Source organism: Trichoderma asperellum, chromosome 5 (genome assembly GCF_020647865.1).
Source record: "Trichoderma asperellum chromosome 5, complete sequence".
Lineage (NCBI taxonomy): Eukaryota > Fungi > Ascomycota > Sordariomycetes > Hypocreales > Hypocreaceae > Trichoderma > Trichoderma asperellum.
In genome coordinates, this window is record NC_089419.1 from 362,798 (window position 1) to 379,795 (window position 16,998).

The 16,998-nt window shown below is 47.1% G+C and overlaps 7 protein-coding genes across 7 annotated transcripts; 2 read left to right on the forward strand and 5 right to left on the reverse strand.

Moving 5' to 3' along the window:
- Positions 1-1,813: 1,813 nt before the first annotated feature.
- TrAFT101_008266 (uncharacterized protein) lies at positions 1,814-3,545 on the forward strand. Its single transcript, XM_024899846.2, has 2 exons — positions 1,814-2,249; positions 2,300-3,545. Exons 1-2 carry the CDS (start codon positions 1,954-1,956, stop codon positions 3,345-3,347), a joined length of 1,344 nt encoding a protein of 447 aa, XP_024762318.1. The 5' UTR covers positions 1,814-1,953; the 3' UTR covers positions 3,348-3,545.
- Positions 3,546-3,957: 412 nt separating this feature from the next.
- TrAFT101_008267 (uncharacterized protein) lies at positions 3,958-4,278 on the forward strand (the record flags this gene model as incomplete). The annotated part of the gene is made up of 1 exon (XM_024906643.1): positions 3,958-4,278. The coding sequence occupies one exon, from the start codon at positions 3,958-3,960 to the stop codon at positions 4,276-4,278; it is 321 nt and encodes a 106-aa protein (XP_024762317.1).
- A 1,855-nt stretch (positions 4,279-6,133) lies between these two features.
- Positions 6,134-8,191, reverse strand: TrAFT101_008268 (uncharacterized protein; the record flags this gene model as incomplete). The annotated part of the gene is made up of 5 exons (XM_024905411.2): positions 6,134-6,609; positions 6,689-6,810; positions 6,875-6,969; positions 7,056-7,780; positions 7,873-8,191. The coding sequence occupies 5 exons, from the start codon at positions 8,189-8,191 to the stop codon at positions 6,134-6,136; spliced, it is 1,737 nt and encodes a 578-aa protein (XP_024762316.1).
- A 359-nt stretch (positions 8,192-8,550) lies between these two features.
- On the reverse strand, positions 8,551-8,823 carry TrAFT101_008269 (uncharacterized protein; the record flags this gene model as incomplete). Its single annotated transcript, XM_066128293.1, has 1 exon — positions 8,551-8,823. One exon carries the CDS (start codon positions 8,821-8,823, stop codon positions 8,551-8,553), a length of 273 nt encoding a protein of 90 aa, XP_065984411.1.
- Positions 8,824-9,281: 458 nt separating this feature from the next.
- On the reverse strand, positions 9,282-12,405 carry TrAFT101_008270 (uncharacterized protein; the record flags this gene model as incomplete). The annotated part of the gene is made up of 7 exons (XM_066128294.1): positions 10,764-12,405; positions 10,601-10,700; positions 10,218-10,506; positions 10,039-10,154; positions 9,755-9,928; positions 9,617-9,693; positions 9,282-9,475 (listed from the first exon to the last, which is right to left on the reverse strand). The coding sequence occupies exons 1-7, from the start codon at positions 11,236-11,238 to the stop codon at positions 9,282-9,284; spliced, it is 1,425 nt and encodes a 474-aa protein (XP_065984412.1). The 5' UTR covers positions 11,239-12,405.
- A 91-nt stretch (positions 12,406-12,496) lies between these two features.
- On the reverse strand, positions 12,497-13,509 carry TrAFT101_008271 (uncharacterized protein; the record flags this gene model as incomplete). The annotated part of the gene is made up of 3 exons (XM_024899945.2): positions 12,497-12,940; positions 12,994-13,278; positions 13,333-13,509. 3 exons carry the CDS (start codon positions 13,507-13,509, stop codon positions 12,497-12,499), a joined length of 906 nt encoding a protein of 301 aa, XP_024762314.2.
- An 862-nt stretch (positions 13,510-14,371) lies between these two features.
- TrAFT101_012049 (uncharacterized protein) lies at positions 14,372-16,136 on the reverse strand. The gene has a single exon (XM_024907992.2). The coding sequence runs from the start codon at positions 15,711-15,713 to the stop codon at positions 14,493-14,495; it is 1,221 nt and encodes a 406-aa protein (XP_024762313.1). The 5' UTR covers positions 15,714-16,136; the 3' UTR covers positions 14,372-14,492.
- Between the last annotated feature and the right edge of the window lie 862 nt (positions 16,137-16,998).

Consider the following 16,998-nt stretch of genomic DNA (forward strand, 5'->3'; position numbering starts at 1 on the left):
CGAGTATGGCCACACCGTAGCCACACGAGGTTTGAACCTTGTTTCAAGGGTCAGTCTCCCGCCGAATAAATCCAAGGGTGTACAAATACACCAACCTTGAATACCTCAAGCATTACAGCTGCTCTTGGTCTAAGAAATTTGTCTGGGCCTATAGATTGCATAAGCTTGGAGAATCTTGAATCAGTTCGTTCAACAACTGAACCAGTGCAAAAAGCCGCATTATTTGAGACTTTCCATCTAGACTACAAAACATGAGAGTGACTCTCCTATTCTCGTATATATGAGAAATTGTCTCGACGCCTGAACCAGCAGTATCTAAATACGCTGCATGATTTGAGTCGAAGATGTGAAATGTCGATTGTATGAGACCTTTGGTGAAAGGTTGATATGTTAGTCATTAAGAGGGGCTGATGCGATGAAAAGCATTTGTTGTAGTGCCCACATTCTGAGGTCTTCAGAAAGATTTGTAACGGTAAACCATGATATCTGATGTGTGATGACGAAGAGTTATTGAAGCAAAAGAGGAACTGTTAAAACAAATATAGTTGAAAATAAGCCAGTGCCCCTCTGGACCATGCTTATATTACTGCAAACTAGTGTAGCGTCCATGGCATCGTTCATTTGGGCAACACATTGGTTCTTTTTGTCCCATAGCAGCATATGTGAGACAATTTTGATGTATGATCTGCATGGCTCCGCCAACGTAGGTATTCATCTGATTAACTATACTCTGTAATACATCATCTGTGAGAAGGATGCAGATTTTGGCACCTATCTTTTCTGTTATGACGTTCAACAACGGAAGTAAAATTAGAAGATATATGCCTATATGGAATCCGAAAAAAGTATATCAAATGCTACAGAGCAGCCGTATTAATATAATGTTGGTGGTCTAACCAGCTACACGGCAATTACGTGAACCATTGGTAGTGAAGGTCACACTTGGACAGAGATACAACCCCGCATTTCTAGTGTAAGATTTTACAACACCTGATCTGAGAGATTCAACATACGGTTGGCAGATATTAATATACGTATAACAAAAGTGTATGCATGGACGGAGACTATCTTTCAAAAAAAATTTAAAACACAAAAAAAAAACTATAATATAAGACGATATAAAAAGCCTCTCAGCTGACTACCTAATATATGACTCCGATGCACGATTTAGGGCTTGATTTGAAGCGGGCACCTATCATATTATTATGCGATTCGCGATTGGAAATTACATAAGTTTGAAGGATGCACGATAGCGTGCCACGCATTACTCCAGACGATAGACAAATGACCAGCCATCGCCATATGAGCATCTATCAAACTTAGGGTTCTGTTGGTCCACTCTTGGAGCCGTATTTCCGCTACCAATGTCACCCAACACATGGCCGTATGTTATAGGTGGAATTCCTGAAGCGAGATGAGGGTAGCATTTTAGCTAACGATGGACAAAGGGGCCGAGCGGTTCTTGTATTTCAGAAATATCCTAGGTCTTTATGCATTAGAAAATCGAGTTGTTGAATTCTACATCAGATTGCTACTAGTTGTCACGATAATTTCCGAAATAAATACATAAATAAAATTCTGGTTTCATTGCGTTCACATCTTTCTCTATTCCCTGGTTCGTTGGTTCGTTGGTTCCTTAGCTTCTTCCTTCGCAATATATTTTCTTCCTTCGCTCCCTATTTTTGGATAGTAAACCTAGTTAGCTTCGCGTTATACCGTATTTCATCATTCTGCACCCATGTATGGTATGTAGCTAAGCTTTAAGATAGCTTAGCTCTTAGCTTGCCTAAGCAATGACATTAAAAGGTGAATTCTTCAGCAATACTTCTGTTTACGAACCGCGAGACCTTCTGTCAAATGCAATCCGACTCATTCTCTAAAATCATTCTCATATTGGGATTGTATTTCGCTTTTCGCGTTAGTTTCTTGAACCAACCCTAACATATCCCCAAAATGTCATCCAAGACGCTTCCTGTCGTTATCGTTGGTGGCGGACCAGTTGGTTTGTTGGCTGCTCACATCTTCGATAAACTTGGTCAGGATTTTCTACTCCTTGAACAGCATCATAACTTGACCCCAGACATTGGAGCATGCATCGGCATGTCGGGACCTACGCTGCGAATTATTGATCAACTAGGGATGTGGGATGCATTTGAACCTCTAATAAACCGAATGTGTGACAAAATATCTTTCACGCAAGCAGGAGATATCATTCACTCAGGTTCAATATTTTATGTGAACGAAAAAAGGTGCTGTAGTGACTTCTTTTTGCCAAATGACCATGGCTAATTCGGATTAGATTTGGTTATAAAACAGCTATTTTCCAACGGCACAGCCTTCTTCAAACGCTGTACGACTCATTGTCGGAAAGTTCTAAGCAGCGGATCTTGGTAAATAAGAAGGTCGTCGCTATTGATATCAAAGAGGAGAGTGTCAGCGTCCGCTGTTCAGATGGAACTGAGGTCGAAGGATCAATCATCGTCGGTGCAGATGGGTCGCAGAGCGCGGTGCGAGAATGCACAAAAGAACTTGCTCGTAAAACTTCTTCCGAAAGCAAAGCTTTTGGAAATAACGAGGCGTTCAGAACAACATATCGACTCTTGTTCGGGAGCGCTCCACGTTTTGGCGATACTAAGCCTGCCACCGTTTACGAGTGCCATAGATTTGGAAGTTCTACCCAGGTGTTTGTCGGTGAGGAGAAAATGTGGTTTTTTCTTTATGAAGAGCTGGATAAACCCACGTCTGAGCACAGGTCATACACGCAGAAAGATGCTGATGAATTCGCTGCCCGCTATGCAGACCATCGCGTCACGAAAGATCTCTTCTTTCGAGACGTGTATAAAGGCCGAAGTAGCTCGGGTGTTACTGATCTTGAAGAAGGGCTTCTTGACCAATGGTGGTGGAATCGCATTGTTCTCGTCGGAGACGCGGCACATAAAGTGACTCCAAACGCTGGACTGGGATTCAATAGTGGCGTGCAAGATTTGGCGGTGATTGCAAATGGCATTCGACGTCTTCAAAACAAGGGAGGAAGTCTTCATGATAATGAAGCTATCAAAGCGCTCTTCTCCCAATATCAGAATGAGAGGATGGAAAGCATGAAAACATTCAGCAATCTTTCCGCTAAAACAACACGCTTGTGCGCCTGGCATTCGCGCTTTGGAATGATATGGGACCGCTACGTCGCGCCGGCACTCAATCTTGAGTTGCTGATGAGCAGATATATCGTGGCACCAATAATCGCCAATTCATTTGTCCTCGATTGGTTGCCTGAACCGCATCATCGCACCGGCTCAATTCCTTGGAAAATGGGTCCGAATCATAATCTGACTGACGAAACGCACTAGGGAACTAAACATCTGGCCTCAGTGGGTAACATAGAAGAAGTTCCGGCTGTGGTAGAGAAAATGCGTTTAGATCGGTTGGCTTATTATCACCTGCAATATTTAATAATACCATTGTTACTATGCATCTATCTTACCTTTTCTTTAATCTTATCTATGCGTTGTTTACTTTCTATACAAATGATGAGCTGAACTGCAAGCCAAGATAGAAACTAGTGAAGCTGAGTGCAAACCGAAAATTACTCAACCGGTTTTTACATCTCAAATTAGCCTGTTGCCCCGAAGCCCATGATTTGGTTGACAACAGCTGTTTCATCTCGAGTCTACAAAATGTCTAGATCCATAAGTACCAGCCATACACTAGCGCTTTCAGCTCGTGTCGCTATTCATCTGTTTATACTCGCCCGAAGCTGACGGTTACAACAATCCCTAGGTTTGACCTCCATCCATGTCGTTGACATGTATATCCTCGAATTTTGATTAATTGTGTGCGCACAAATTGCAATTGAGCCTGTGCGCCATTATATATGCCACTTATGCACTGTGCCACTGTGCCTTCTATAGCTGCAATTGGGGTCAATATCTTTAAGGTGACTCTGGAACTAAAGCGAAGATGCTTGTTTACCAAGGACAGCTGAAAGCCAACCCCGATGGAGTTGAATCGGTCACGGCTATTCTTCCCACAAAGGCTGGAGCTGGAGCGCCATGCATAGTCTTATGGCGCAAAGCCACTACAACATCGACGAGTTCAAAAACTGTTAGCAGGGAACCGCCCAATTTTGGAGATTTTGAAGTGATTCTGGAGAAAGATGACAACGAGAATATCAAGTTCAAGTCGGCTACATCGAAGTTGGAATTAGAGTTCACCGGAGATCATAAGATTGCTTCTCTCAGCTTTCAACCAGCAAATGGAGGTCAAATTCAGAATATATAGTTTGTCAGCTTCAATTCATAAAAAAAAATACGACTTTGGCTGTCTGTAGATCTCCGTGAATAGTTAGGCAATAAATATGCTTTCAGTAATGATTGAAGCCATTGTTCCGTCATGTTTAGCTGTCTATAGATCTTGGATTGACTTCGCTGATAAAGACCACTGATCTGCATGTCATTCGTGACCAGGACAAAATGTTTTGCATTTTACCACTCGAAGCCATGTGGCTTCATTGTTTATGTCCAGTGGCTGCCAATCATCAAGCTTAAGCCTAGTCATTCCAGTTCCTCGTACAGAGTCCACCTATTAGACAGCAGAGACGCCCATCAACGATACGTAGTTGAGAACAAGAAGGCGTAAGAAACAAGCCACAATGGTACGCAACCCAAGCCCAACTTTCAAATGTGATTTTAAGGCGAAAAGAGTCAGTTCAATGAAGCACAGAGCCCGATACGCCTTGGAGAATACCTACGGATCAGCCTCAAACAGGGCAGCAGGCTGACACGCTGCTAGAAATTATAATCAGGCACCAACTGGAAAATGTGTGTGGAGACCCAGCAAAGTATTCCACTGATGTGTGCCTGAGCGCCTCGTAGATTTGACATTTTGTTTTTCAAGTCAAAATTTAATATGATGGTGTCACAATAAACTGGTTTCCCAATGCGCCAATCAGTAACTGCCTGGACTACGTGAGAATGGTCTGCAGGCTCATGTTATAGGTCAGCTTATGCTGGTTGTGCCCAATCACTCCCACCGCCTATCTAATCATCAACCACAGGGCTACGAATTATACACAAATTTTAATCGTCGTCAGCAGTGAAAAAAATTTCATTGCATCTTGCCCTACAAGTGTTATATGGGCCATGGTCGACAATATATTGTAATTGAGTATTGGAAGCAAAGAAGCATAAGCCCGCTCTGTCTTACAAACATTGAAGCAATAATAAGCAGCCCCACCGCGAAATGCCAACGAGAGGCAGTGCTTCAACAAGCCCTTCTTTTCTCTCCAAATTCTTTTGGAGATTTACTTCATTATTGGCACGAAATTTGTAGATTTAGTGAAGTTTCACCCAAAAAAGCGTCACCTGGTAGAGGTCAAGTGAAACATTATCCAGGGGTCTGTCTGCTCTAATGAAGAGGCCTCACCTACCTCGCAGGCAGGGCGACGGAAACCCATACTCTGATAATGGCGATCATTCATCCCAGTAGCCATATAATAGAGTCCAGTTTCTCATAATAGACCGACAGTAAAAAAACCACTGTTCACACATTTTTCCTCCATAGAATCTCACGCAAGAAAAGCAATCATGGACAGCAAAAGTTACGCAAACAAAGGCTATAAAACGCCGGCTAGCAGCAGCAACTCCGCGGGTAGACAGCATGGGGAATCGTCATCCAGGTACGAGAGATGTCAAGTCAAGAGGAGAAAAGTGCAAAGTTATTAATATCGTGTTACAGCTCTAAGAAGAATCCACAAAGCTACTCCCTGAACAGGTACTTGAACACTCCCGAGCGTCATGAAACATGGGACTGGGAACAGAAGGCCAAGCAGAGGAACGACAAAAACCACCGCCTCTAGATTATGATTTTGCACCCATGATTAAGTATGAGCCCCAGTCTATCATGCCATCGTATAATCATTTCAAAGCATCATCTGCCTATCGGAGAAGCTAATTCATCAATGCAGCTACAGTATACCACCAATACGCCTTTGAAGCAGAACCATTTCCGCATACCAGCTATTTAACACACATGAACCATCGCCTTTGCATCACATAGCCCTAATTCTCGCAATCATTAATATGACTGGATCACATATGATTGGCCCAACTTCCCATCTCTTTTCGTTTGAATATCCTCAAGCTTCACTTTTAAAATCAGCTCGTTGTAAGCCAAGCCAGTCCCACAGCTTCGTGTCTGCCTCCACTGGCGTAGGCATGCTTCCCCAATATTCCACCCCCAGGACAGAGTTCTCCGCAGACCATGACTTGTCCACTCCAAAGTATTTCTTGATGATCTGACTCTTGATAGGTTTTTGCGAAACTGTTTGCGGCATCTCTTCCCCAGGGCCAAGAATCTTGACCAGCACAGGGAGCATGTATTTCGGCAGTGACTCGTTCATATCTCTTCGGAGACGTGCGAGGTCAATTGTCTGCTCGGCATATCTGCTCTGCAGCTGCTCTTGCTCCGGGGTAAGACGAACGACGGCGGCGCATATTTCCTTGGCTTCGTTATCCGGCACACCCAAAACGCAGGCTTCAGTCACGTAGGGGAGAGCTGTAAGTGCAACCTCGACTTGGACGCTGGGTATTCGGTAGTGTCGGAACAAAATATCTAGAGAATACTAATCAGTATACTAGGCAACGCAATGGAAAGCACTTAGGTATGGGAGCAGTTGCGAGCAAAGACGTACAGTCGGTATTGGCACGGCCAGAGAAGATGTACTCGCCGTCCTTTAGTTCCGCAAAATCTCCCGTCTTGAAATACCCTTCGTCATCAAAAGCGGCTTTTGTTTTTTCTTCATCTCCAATATAGCTTTGATAGCCCCATTAGTACAGTCCCAATTTCTTACAATCATACTGCTATTATCCAGACTTACTGCGTAAGCATGAATGGGCTCTTGACACAGATTTCTCCATGATCGCCATCCGCCAGCTTGACTTTGATGCCAGGAAATGCGACACCAATTGCATCCTACATACCGTCATGTTAGAATTTTCAGATGATCAATTGTAAAATGAGAATGAAAGCGAAATGAAATGGAAGAGTGAAAGGCATACCGATCGCTCTGTGCCATCAAGACACTTGAATGTTGCCAGGCCGCCAACCTCCGTTGAGCCGTAGACATTGTTAAACGGCAATCCAGTTCTGTTCTTCCAAAATTTCAACACAGACGGCGACACCATGGCACCGGCGCAATGAATGACACTGATATTCTTGAACGCTTTGATATATTCTTCTTGCTCATCCTCGCTCCGTGCCTCTAACCACTCTTTCATCTCACGCAAGACGCCTGGTGTAAATCCCGTTCCAGTGATGTGGTGACTGCGCAAGACTTCCCAGATGCGCTCTACGCCGGCCCGCTCCTTGAGTATGTGAAGTTTCTTGCCGGTGAGCATGGGCTCGACTAGACTGATTGCGCCGCCAAGCCAATGAGGAGGTCGAAAGCAAACAGTCTGGCAGTTTGGGGGCGCGTCTGGCTGGAAGACCATGCAGATTCGAGGAAGGACAGCGCCCTTTGGTGGCCCAGTGGTGCCAGACGTGAAAATGACCAGACCAGGGCCGTGAGGGTCCATATTGAGCGTCTCATCAATGGTGATGTCAATTGCACCCACTGGTTCGGCGTCGCATGAGATGGGTATAGCAACAGGCCTGAAATCGGTCAAGTTGCCGGAAATGGCAGCAATTCGCTCGGCTTTCTCGAAGCAATCCTTCCCAGCTAGAATACAGAGTGATTCTGCGCTGTCGACAAAATATCGCGCCTCTTCCGGGAGAATACCAGAGCCTAGACATTATCATGTTGGTTAGATTGAACACATTCAAATGGTACAAAGAGCATGCTATGCCATGCTACCATGCTATGCGCAATATACGCACCAAATGGAATCGCTGCTCCCCCCAGCACTCGAGTCGCAAAGAAGGCAACGATAAACTCATAGCCGCTCCTTGTCAGCACCGCAACATACGGCGTCTCCTCTTTAAAGATGCCTCGTTCGCTAAACGCAGACGCCGGTAATTGCTGGCGCATGAGGTCGCGCATGCGCAAAATATCTGCTATGAGCTCCTCGAGCGTTTTCTCAAACCCGAATTGGTCATAGATGCAAGGCCCTTGGCCGGCGCATCTCTTGGCTGATCGAAGGAATTGCACCAGAAGTAAATCGTTGGGGAACTTGTCCCTTGCAGATCCGACCGCCATGGCTACGGTTGTGGCTGTTGTTGTTGCTGTCGATATACACCTAACCGGCTCTTTGCATAAATAACGGTTGGAGTAGCAGCAATGGTAATAGTGTACAGAAGGGTATCAAGTATATATATATATGTGTGTGTACTATTTCGTGCTTGTCGTGAATGAAAGTCGTATATACCGTACTTAATCAGTCATCAACACCAACAATGGTGCGTGAATTAGACGCTGGAAAACGCGCCAACAGCACTGACAGAAGCAAGAGACAACCTCTGGCTAAAACGCAGCATGGCGACTGGCCAATGCCTGGAATTTATCGTGCTCGACCTCGTCCTCATCGCGAGAGAATTTCAAGTCCGAATTCCAGCACATCATTCAAGCTCTCGCCCTCTTCCCACCCAACCCGCAAAGACGCCTGCGCCGAAAGAAACAGGGTCATCGGACTCGAGCACGGAGAGCGTCCGAAGGCCTGTTTGCTTGGCTTCATCCTTGCACCATGCAATGCAACCACGCTGCTCTGACAGGGTCTGGGAGCCGCCCGCGGCTCGAGCCCCAATTTCCGCAGCTCTAGCCAGGTGCGGCCGATCGTCGTTATCGACTCTCAAAGAAGCGTCTGCGTCACGGTAGCACAAATCCAACGCCATGGCCCCCGAGTGTCGGATGTCTCGTCCCTCGTGGGCCTATTGTCTGCTTCTCCGCACGTCTTGCGGCCGTGCTGTAGGGAGCCGGATCGGGGGAGCGTGTAAGCCTGGCTCGCGGCTTATACCAACGCCCGAGAGAATCAAAGCCAGTGGCACACAAGGGTGGAGAGGCGCGCATTTAACCACTAATTGTGGCGCCCGGCCGTGGATCGAATGCAGTAACGCGGCAGCCTCATTGTCCCCGCATGCTAGGACGGCGCACAAGCAGCGCGACGATGAGGCAAGACATCCGAAGCCCCTGTTGCATCGCGGCCGCGGAGGCCCAGCTGAGCGCCTCAAACGAGCCCCAGCCCACTTCCGATCTGCCAGCGCCGTGTTCTACGAGTATAAGCTAGCATAACGCCACCGGCGCTGCAGCCCATGGCACATGGACACGACAGGCCGACGCTTTATCTATTGCTTCATTCCGCATTAGAGCCTTCTGGAAAAGCCAGGCGCCCGGCATCGACCTGTGACCGCCATTCTGCATGCTCAAACGCCGCCTTGACCAGCTGAATGAGCATAACATCGCTTCCAGCCGGGCCCATGATGGAGCCGCTAAAGGGACGGCTCTCTGTCCTGTCGGTTACTCGCGAGTGATATGTCGTCTGTGCGACTGTTGTAGTAGTTGTTGGTTAGCCCATTGACATTAACTGATTCGGAGAAAAATGAAAGATGAAAGGGAGAAGAACAAGTAAAGGGGGGGGGGGGGGGGGGGGGGGGGATATGTCAGCAAAGGGGGGAAAAGGAAGCTCACAAGGCACGATAAGATGTGGCAGTCCCAGAAGAGGAGCGAGTGTCCCAGGCCCAATGCCATCGATTCTGCTCGGTGTTCTAAGCTACATTAGCTGCATGCACTGAATCCTTCATGCAATTTGGATAATTGTCAACACACTGTGGTAAGTCGTCGCGGTAATGCACTGTATGATGAGACCCGAAAGGGAGGATCATGATGCTATCGGAGCCCCGGAGTGTCGACATGGCGTTCTCGGCGAACCACGTTTTAAAGACTTCAATGCGCTCGCGGTGACGCCTGTCGTCGTCTGCGGACTCGTTTTCGCCGACGCCCCTAGTCATGGTAATCCACTATTCAGCATATGCATCTTGGCTTGCTGCCCGTCTTATCAGACGAACTACTGGGCTGCAGGGCAGTTGTCTGACTCTGTCGAGGAGACATACCATCTGAAACGGGGAGTTGCTTCGACATATGGCGCACGCCCAAGTTTCTCTTTGTAGCTTCGGCGGAAATCCTCATATTGGTGATAGAAATCGGCGCAAAAGGAGCTGAAGGGAGCCTGAGTCATATTTAGTCATATTGCCGTAGGAGATAGTTGGCAGATATGCAATGTAGTACTCACCTGCCTCATGTATTCTTCAAGGCTCTGTCCATCGGCCTCGCTTGGCGGCTTGGAATCCCAAATCTCTGATAGGCTTACCTTGTCGGCTTGGATGCCAAGGAAATGCTCCAATGTAGCGACAAATTTGTCTGTAAGAGCCTGATTTCCCTCAAAAACGGAAGCAAAGTCCGAAGGATAAATGATCCGTCTGGGAAATGCGACGCTGTCATCCGTCATATTCGATGCCGCCTGCACAACTTTGAGTAAGTCTTTCAGGCTACGACTCGAGAAGCCAGCCGCAGCATAATTCCTGTATATACACATGAGTATAAAATTCATCACCATAACTCTTCGACTATTCTTTTTTTTTTTTTTTTTTTTTTTTGTCATTTTATTTGACTTACTGGGAATCAACCTGCCATCCATCCAGAAGTATAGCACCGGCTGACGGTCGAATCGAGTACACGCCATGGACACGGGCTTGCTCACGGATGCCGTCAAAGCCTGGACAGTTAGCAGACTCCTTATTCTTGAATCTCAAAAAGAAAATACTCTGGCTCCACTTACCATCTTGCGCAATAGCATATTCCATCCAGTCGTAGCCGCTCACGCTAGCCCCAGCACCGGCTGCGCTTCCACCTGGATCTTGATATCCATCACCCCTCGGGTTCCACGGAGCTTCGACATCGATCCATTCTCGGCCGGAATCAAACTGCGACGATTTAGTTTTGCCTACAATGATAGCACCCCTGTCAATGAGGCTCTCGATAAACTTTGCCGTCTCGGTTGCTTCAGTGTCGTGTAGCTCAGTCCAGGCTCGGCTCGACATGGTCGTGCGAACACCTTTCAAGGACGCCACATCGGTGATGGATATTCGGACTCCAGACAAGGGTTTGCGAATAGACGGTGCTGCATGGTAGAGGCGAGACGGTACGGCAATTGACTTGAACGAGCCATTGTCTGAGAGGGATGACAGCGCTTCATATCTGGATTCTCGTATTAGATCGCGTAGCCAACTGGTTGAGCACGAGACAGAGAGCATACATACCCATCATCAGTGCCATTTATGCTATTGGGGATTACTCCAAAGGTAAATGCATCCAAGACGTCGTCATAGAGTCTCCACGCCTGGTAAAGGTTCGGCCCATGAAGGAAATACGGGCCAGAAGGCAAATCTCGAAAGCCAGGCGCATCACCTTCAGCCCTGTCTTCAACCTCACTTCGCTGTAACCTGACCACAGTCCTGCTGCTACGGGGGACTATATTCTGAACGAGGCCGATGGTGTTGTCCTTCTCTGGCTTTTCTACCAGGATACCGCCAAAATCAGACTGAAAAACGTCATCTACGGCTGCAAATAGATCCAGAATGCCGTCTACATCGCTGTTGATCTCGCTGGTCGTGAGAAGTGTGACTGGAATAAGTGCATCAGGGTTGATTGTCTGTTCAATCGTGCCCTAAACAAGGTTGCCCAATGTTAGCATAAACAAGGTTTGCCCGAACCCTGAGCCAAGCTCTCGCAGCTTGCAATTGATGCGTCTCATCATACCAATTTTTGAGGATGCAGCAAATACTGAGAACCTGCAATGACGACGGTGAAGAGATTCTTCATTGTAAGGTTTGGTGCTGGTTCTGCGTTGCTCTTGGGCCACCAAAAGAAGTGAGGATAGGATAACTGGGGATCTGCCTTTAAAGCAAACCCCGCGGCCCCATCCGAGGTTTTTATCCCTCTTATCCCAATGATGACAACCGGGAGAAAACACGTTTCAGCTATGCTACGATGGCAGAAATGGAAAAGGAAAAGGAAAAGCCACAAGAACAGGAGACACGGGACAACCGTTTATTGAAACTCATTTCCTGCTGCTTTATATGCTGTGTCTTACTCTGGGCGCGGTGATTGGCTGGGAGCGCCCCAATCCCTGTCTGTAGGTCGCACATTTCCAGTTCGGATGCTACGCATAAGTAAATTGGAGGAATGACAACCTAGCCCATCTGATATCTGGGGCGCTGAAAATTCCAAGGCAAAAGCATACACGCAGCAGTTACCAATGACTAATGTAAAGCATGCGTGCATATCATTTACACACAATGGGGTCTGAATCATATGCATGCGGTGAGCACTGCAGTCAGTGGCCTCCCGATACGAGAACCATACATGTACTATAGCACACATTATATTACCTTGTACCGCTTATGTATCATACAAGTGCTGTATTCGTTGACTAAAAGCATTGACGCGTAGGTGCATGTCATTAACAAGGCGGTCACGATTGCCGTTTATTCGCTAATCATTTGTCATCTGCTAATACGCAAGCTCTCCTGTATGATTCACCAACAGCTTCTTCCCATCAACAATCTCCGACGAACGCTGCACAAGCTCATCAACAGACCAATTAGCGCTGACATATCGTCCATTCAAAAAGGCCGCTTCCTTGGTCGTCAGCCAGAGCGCGCATCCCGCAGCCAGTGCTGGCGTGTCCTTGGAGAACCGGGCCAGCCAAGGGGGGGTTATGTCCGTCATGATGGTCCCCGGATGAATACTGACGGCTCGCACATTGGGATTCTCCATTGTAATAAATTGAGACAGCTGCGTCAGGGCAAGTTTTGATAGAGAGTAGCTGGTCGATCCGGGCATGACGATGAAGCCCATTGCAGATGAGACATTGATAACGGTGGCCCTTTTCGTAGTGCCAACATGGTTGAGAAGCTCATGGACCATGAGGAGGGAACCCTTCAAATTAATTTCCTAGAGAGACATTAGCACTCGTAAAATCGACTTGCAATCTTTGCAGTGCTTACAAATCCCTCCCAAACGGCGGCTATCGACGCAGAGCGCAGCGGCTTGCCCTCATCATTAGCTCCCGCATTATTCACCAGCACATCAGCAGCGCCAAAAGCAGCCCGGACCTGCTCAAACACTGCCTTGACAGAGGTCTCACTCCGAACATCGCACGCAAGAGGCAAGAATTGAGTCTTTGGAAACTCCTTTGTCAACTCTTCAGCTGCCTCTTGCAACTGACCGAGGCTGCGGGCAACAAGCACAACTCCTTTAGCTCCAGCCGCAGCGAAGGAACGGGCAAATCCCTTGAATACAGAATTAGTGAGATACTCGCTTCCAGTTGATATATGGCTCTATACCTTTCTCCCTATGCCTTTGCTTGCACCAGTGACAATTACAACTTTTCCTTTCTGTGATAAGGCGGGATTTGATGGATCAATGGCTGGATATACGTCTCGGTAGACTTGTTTGGTGAAGGCTTGAGACGTGACAACATAGTCATCAGGAAGGCCTTGAAGCGGATCTGTAGCAGTCATATTGCAAGTTCTGAAGTGAATTTGTATAGTTTAGAATCGATTAGAATTGTTTGTTGTTTTTCACGTCAAAGGTGGCTCCGGACCTTATATACATGCGTTGTTCATCGAATATCGCCCCCCCATGACCACCTATTCGCAGGCAATTGCAACTGATGACAAACGCAACTCATCTCTTGAGCTCCGAATTAATATTTTACTTTGCTTTTTACATCACAAATCAAAATAGCAATTTACCATCCGGGAGATGGTGGAACTTTGCGGCTTTATCATCGCAGAAGATTTTCCGCGAAGCCTTGCGGTCGTATAACCGCCTTGGTAAATTTACCGCAAAACCCCGAATAAGTCCGCCTAGGAGACTAAAGTCGGCTTCAGCTATCTCGGCTATCAGCGAAAACTTCGAATTGATGATAGTGGATGTATTTTAACAGTACATAGTCTCAACACTGCCATGATACTGAATTGCATCTATGATTTTAAAAGGATGATCCACAGACAGGGATATGTCGAAATAACATCAACCTAAGAAAAATGCTAAGGAAATAAGGCTCGCCTTACTCCATAAAATTGATGTATTAGCGACAGTACAGACTTGCGGTGAAAAGTCGAGTCTTGCAGGTTTCAATCTAATTACGAATGCTACGAAAAGAGGCTGCACCGCGGTTGAGTTAGCCATGACCACCAATATGGCATTTTCTTCTCCTACTACCGCGCGACGATAGTTAAGGGCCAAGAACATACTTTTTTTTCTTCTCTTTTTTCTTTTTTTTTTTTTTTTAGACTTATTGAACTCTTGCCCACTAATTCATGATACACACCATATGTGCTAATGAGGCTGCAATATGTGAGTGAAAATCGAATCCATCTTTTTCATTCTAGTCTTTCTAATTCTACTCTATTCCTAGATACACTCTATATCCTTCACAATTCTAATAGCTACACAGGAGGATGTCGAACAATCAGAGCGCTCTGCAGTCATGGAAAATTCATAGCACCGGAAGCTGGTTGACCATAGGATTGGCCGCATCGAAAGCCTCCTGTGCGATTGCCTTGGGAGGGTATATGACACATCCATTGATCCAGGCCTTGATCTCCTTTGCCGGTCCAGCAGACTTGACGACTTTTCGATCCCATCCATCGCATACGACAGCACCCCAGCCACCAAGATCCAGGCATGTCCCATACGAGGGCTGGAGGTAGGGCTGGCCGGGAAGTTTGAGAAGATCAGCAGCAACATTGTAACCACAAGAGCGGCCAAGAGGGATAGCATGCTGGCACGACATCATTGTACGGTTACCCTTATCGTCTGTCTGGGCGCAAGCTGCATCGCCGGTGGCAAACACGTCAGGAGTTGATGGAACACGAAGGTCGCAGTCGACAATCAACCTTCCTCGGTCATCCGTCTCGCCAGGAATCTGCTTCGTCAACGGCGTAGCCTCCACTCCAGCGGTCCAAACAACGGTTCGGGCGTCAATGCGCTCTCCAGAAGCGGTAACGACACCGTTGGCATCAATCGAGGCAACGGCAGTGCCCAGCTTAGTTTCGACTTCGAGATCACCAAGAGCCTGGGTGATAACCGGGCGAGGGTTCTCTCCCAAGTCGGGTCCAATTACATCTGACTTCTCAATAACAACGACCCTCACCTTCTCCGCCATGCCCAGAATAGCCCGTAAGCGCCGAGGCAGCTCCGCGGCAAGCTCGATACCAGTGAATCCGCCGCCACACACAACAACAGTATTGCGTTCCGGACTGGAGGGCAGAGATGCCAGGCGTTTAAGATGAGCCTCCAAGTCGGCGGCATCGGCGATATTATCGATGCTAAACGCGTGCTCCCTAAGACCAGAGATGTTTGGCTTCACTAGACGACTGCCAGCAGCCAAAACCAGTCTGTCATATGAAAGGTTCGAGCGTTCGCCCGTAGGACTGACCACCTCCACTTGCCTATCCTTAGTCCGGATCACGTCAACAACTCCTCGAGTGAAACGGACACCGGTAGCGTTCAAAAGTTCTTCCAGGGGCGCGGACATGCCAGCGGCGTTGGCCTCGTATAGACGCGGCTTAGTCACGAGCTTAGGCTCAGGGGCAACGATGACAACGTCGATGCCATTGCCAACGCGGTCCTTGTTCTGCTCGATGAGTCTCCTGGCGGATAATGCGCTGTAGAGGCCGGAGAAACCAGAACCAACGATGACAATTTTTTGAGACATTTTTTTGAGTATATGACAAATGAGTGAGCTAGAAGGCTGTATACAAATCGATGAGTTGATGTAGTTTGATTTTATTCATAGAGTAGTTTTCGACAGAAAGCTCCAGCCAAGTCTCTTTTTATAAAGAATTGCTATCACACTGCAGCCTGCCACGGGAGAGAGAGACGATTTCAAACGTATCCCGAAACATTTCAATACACGAAGAATTGCGCAATTGAAAAGCCTTTGCCATTCTGACGTCTGTAGTCTCCCAAGCTAAACGGATACCCGAGCTGGTGGCCATTGTTGTACTATGGGCCCAGCCAAACAACCAGATTAGTTCATAGCCGCTTTGTCAGTTTAGAGAGGACCCATTACGCAGTTTAGCTTCCGGGAGGAGTTGGCTTCAGGAACAGGTAATGTCAAGCGCTCGCTCGTGCGGCGGTATGTGATTATATGGCTATTTATGAGTGTCTTGTTTTTCTCGCTCTCTCAACAAGTCATGACTTATTTAGAGTGGCCTGTTTAGGTAGTATTAGTCATTGGGTAATTTAGCAAGGCTTTGCAACGTCGGAACCCGGCCCCCGAGCACCTGAACGACTGTTCGTGGAATGTGAATTCCGCCGTTAATAAGCCGGCTACGGCGGTTGTCGCTTGGATAATGCCGTTGTGGCGGACATTGATGCGTAGCCGACAGGCGAAATATGGAGTACGCGGACCAAGGGCGTTACCTCATTGGGCGTTTGTAAAAGCCATTCGAAAATGTCTCGAGACGTGAGTTGGGCAATACAAAGTAAGTGAATGGGCAGGCGAAATTTGAGAAATAAACAGCTATTACTATCTTAATTTAACTCTGTTGAGACAGATTTTTACGAAGCTACTTTATTCTTTTTTTTTTCCAGCAGCGTATTACGTTAAGGACTGGTTAGTTGCTGCTGGGGTTGTCACGAGTTCTTAACTCACTCCGCGGAGACTCGCATACTGTCCAAGTCGGCGTGAATACGACAAAATCAAATACTCTCCAGCACGTAGCAGTTGCCATGGATAGAATATCTCATTCTCAGCACTAATAGAAAGTTTCAGGAAATTATTCAGCCTTCCATCCTACTTTTTCCGAACTGTGACTCAAATATAACATGTCAATTGCGCACAGTACGCGTATATATATATATCACCAGGTCCTACGCCGACAGCCCTCGCAGCAAAAACGCCATATTGGGGGCTTCCATTTTTCAACCACCTTTTATCAATCTCAGCGAAATTCTTCGCCGGTCGGCCGGTCCGCTTCGAATGCTTCCGCGCTTAT

Coding starts and splice junctions, on each gene's coding strand:
- TrAFT101_008266 (XM_024899846.2), top strand. CDS start 1,954: ATGTCATCCAAGACGCTTCCTGTCGTTATCGTTGGTGGCGGACCAGTT. Junction 2,250..2,299: donor TTTTATGTGAACGAAAAAAG/GTGCTGTAGTGA, acceptor AATTCGGATTAG/ATTTGGTTATAAAACAGCTA.
- TrAFT101_012049 (XM_024907992.2), bottom strand. CDS start 15,713: ATGTCTCAAAAAATTGTCATCGTTGGTTCTGGTTTCTCCGGCCTCTAC.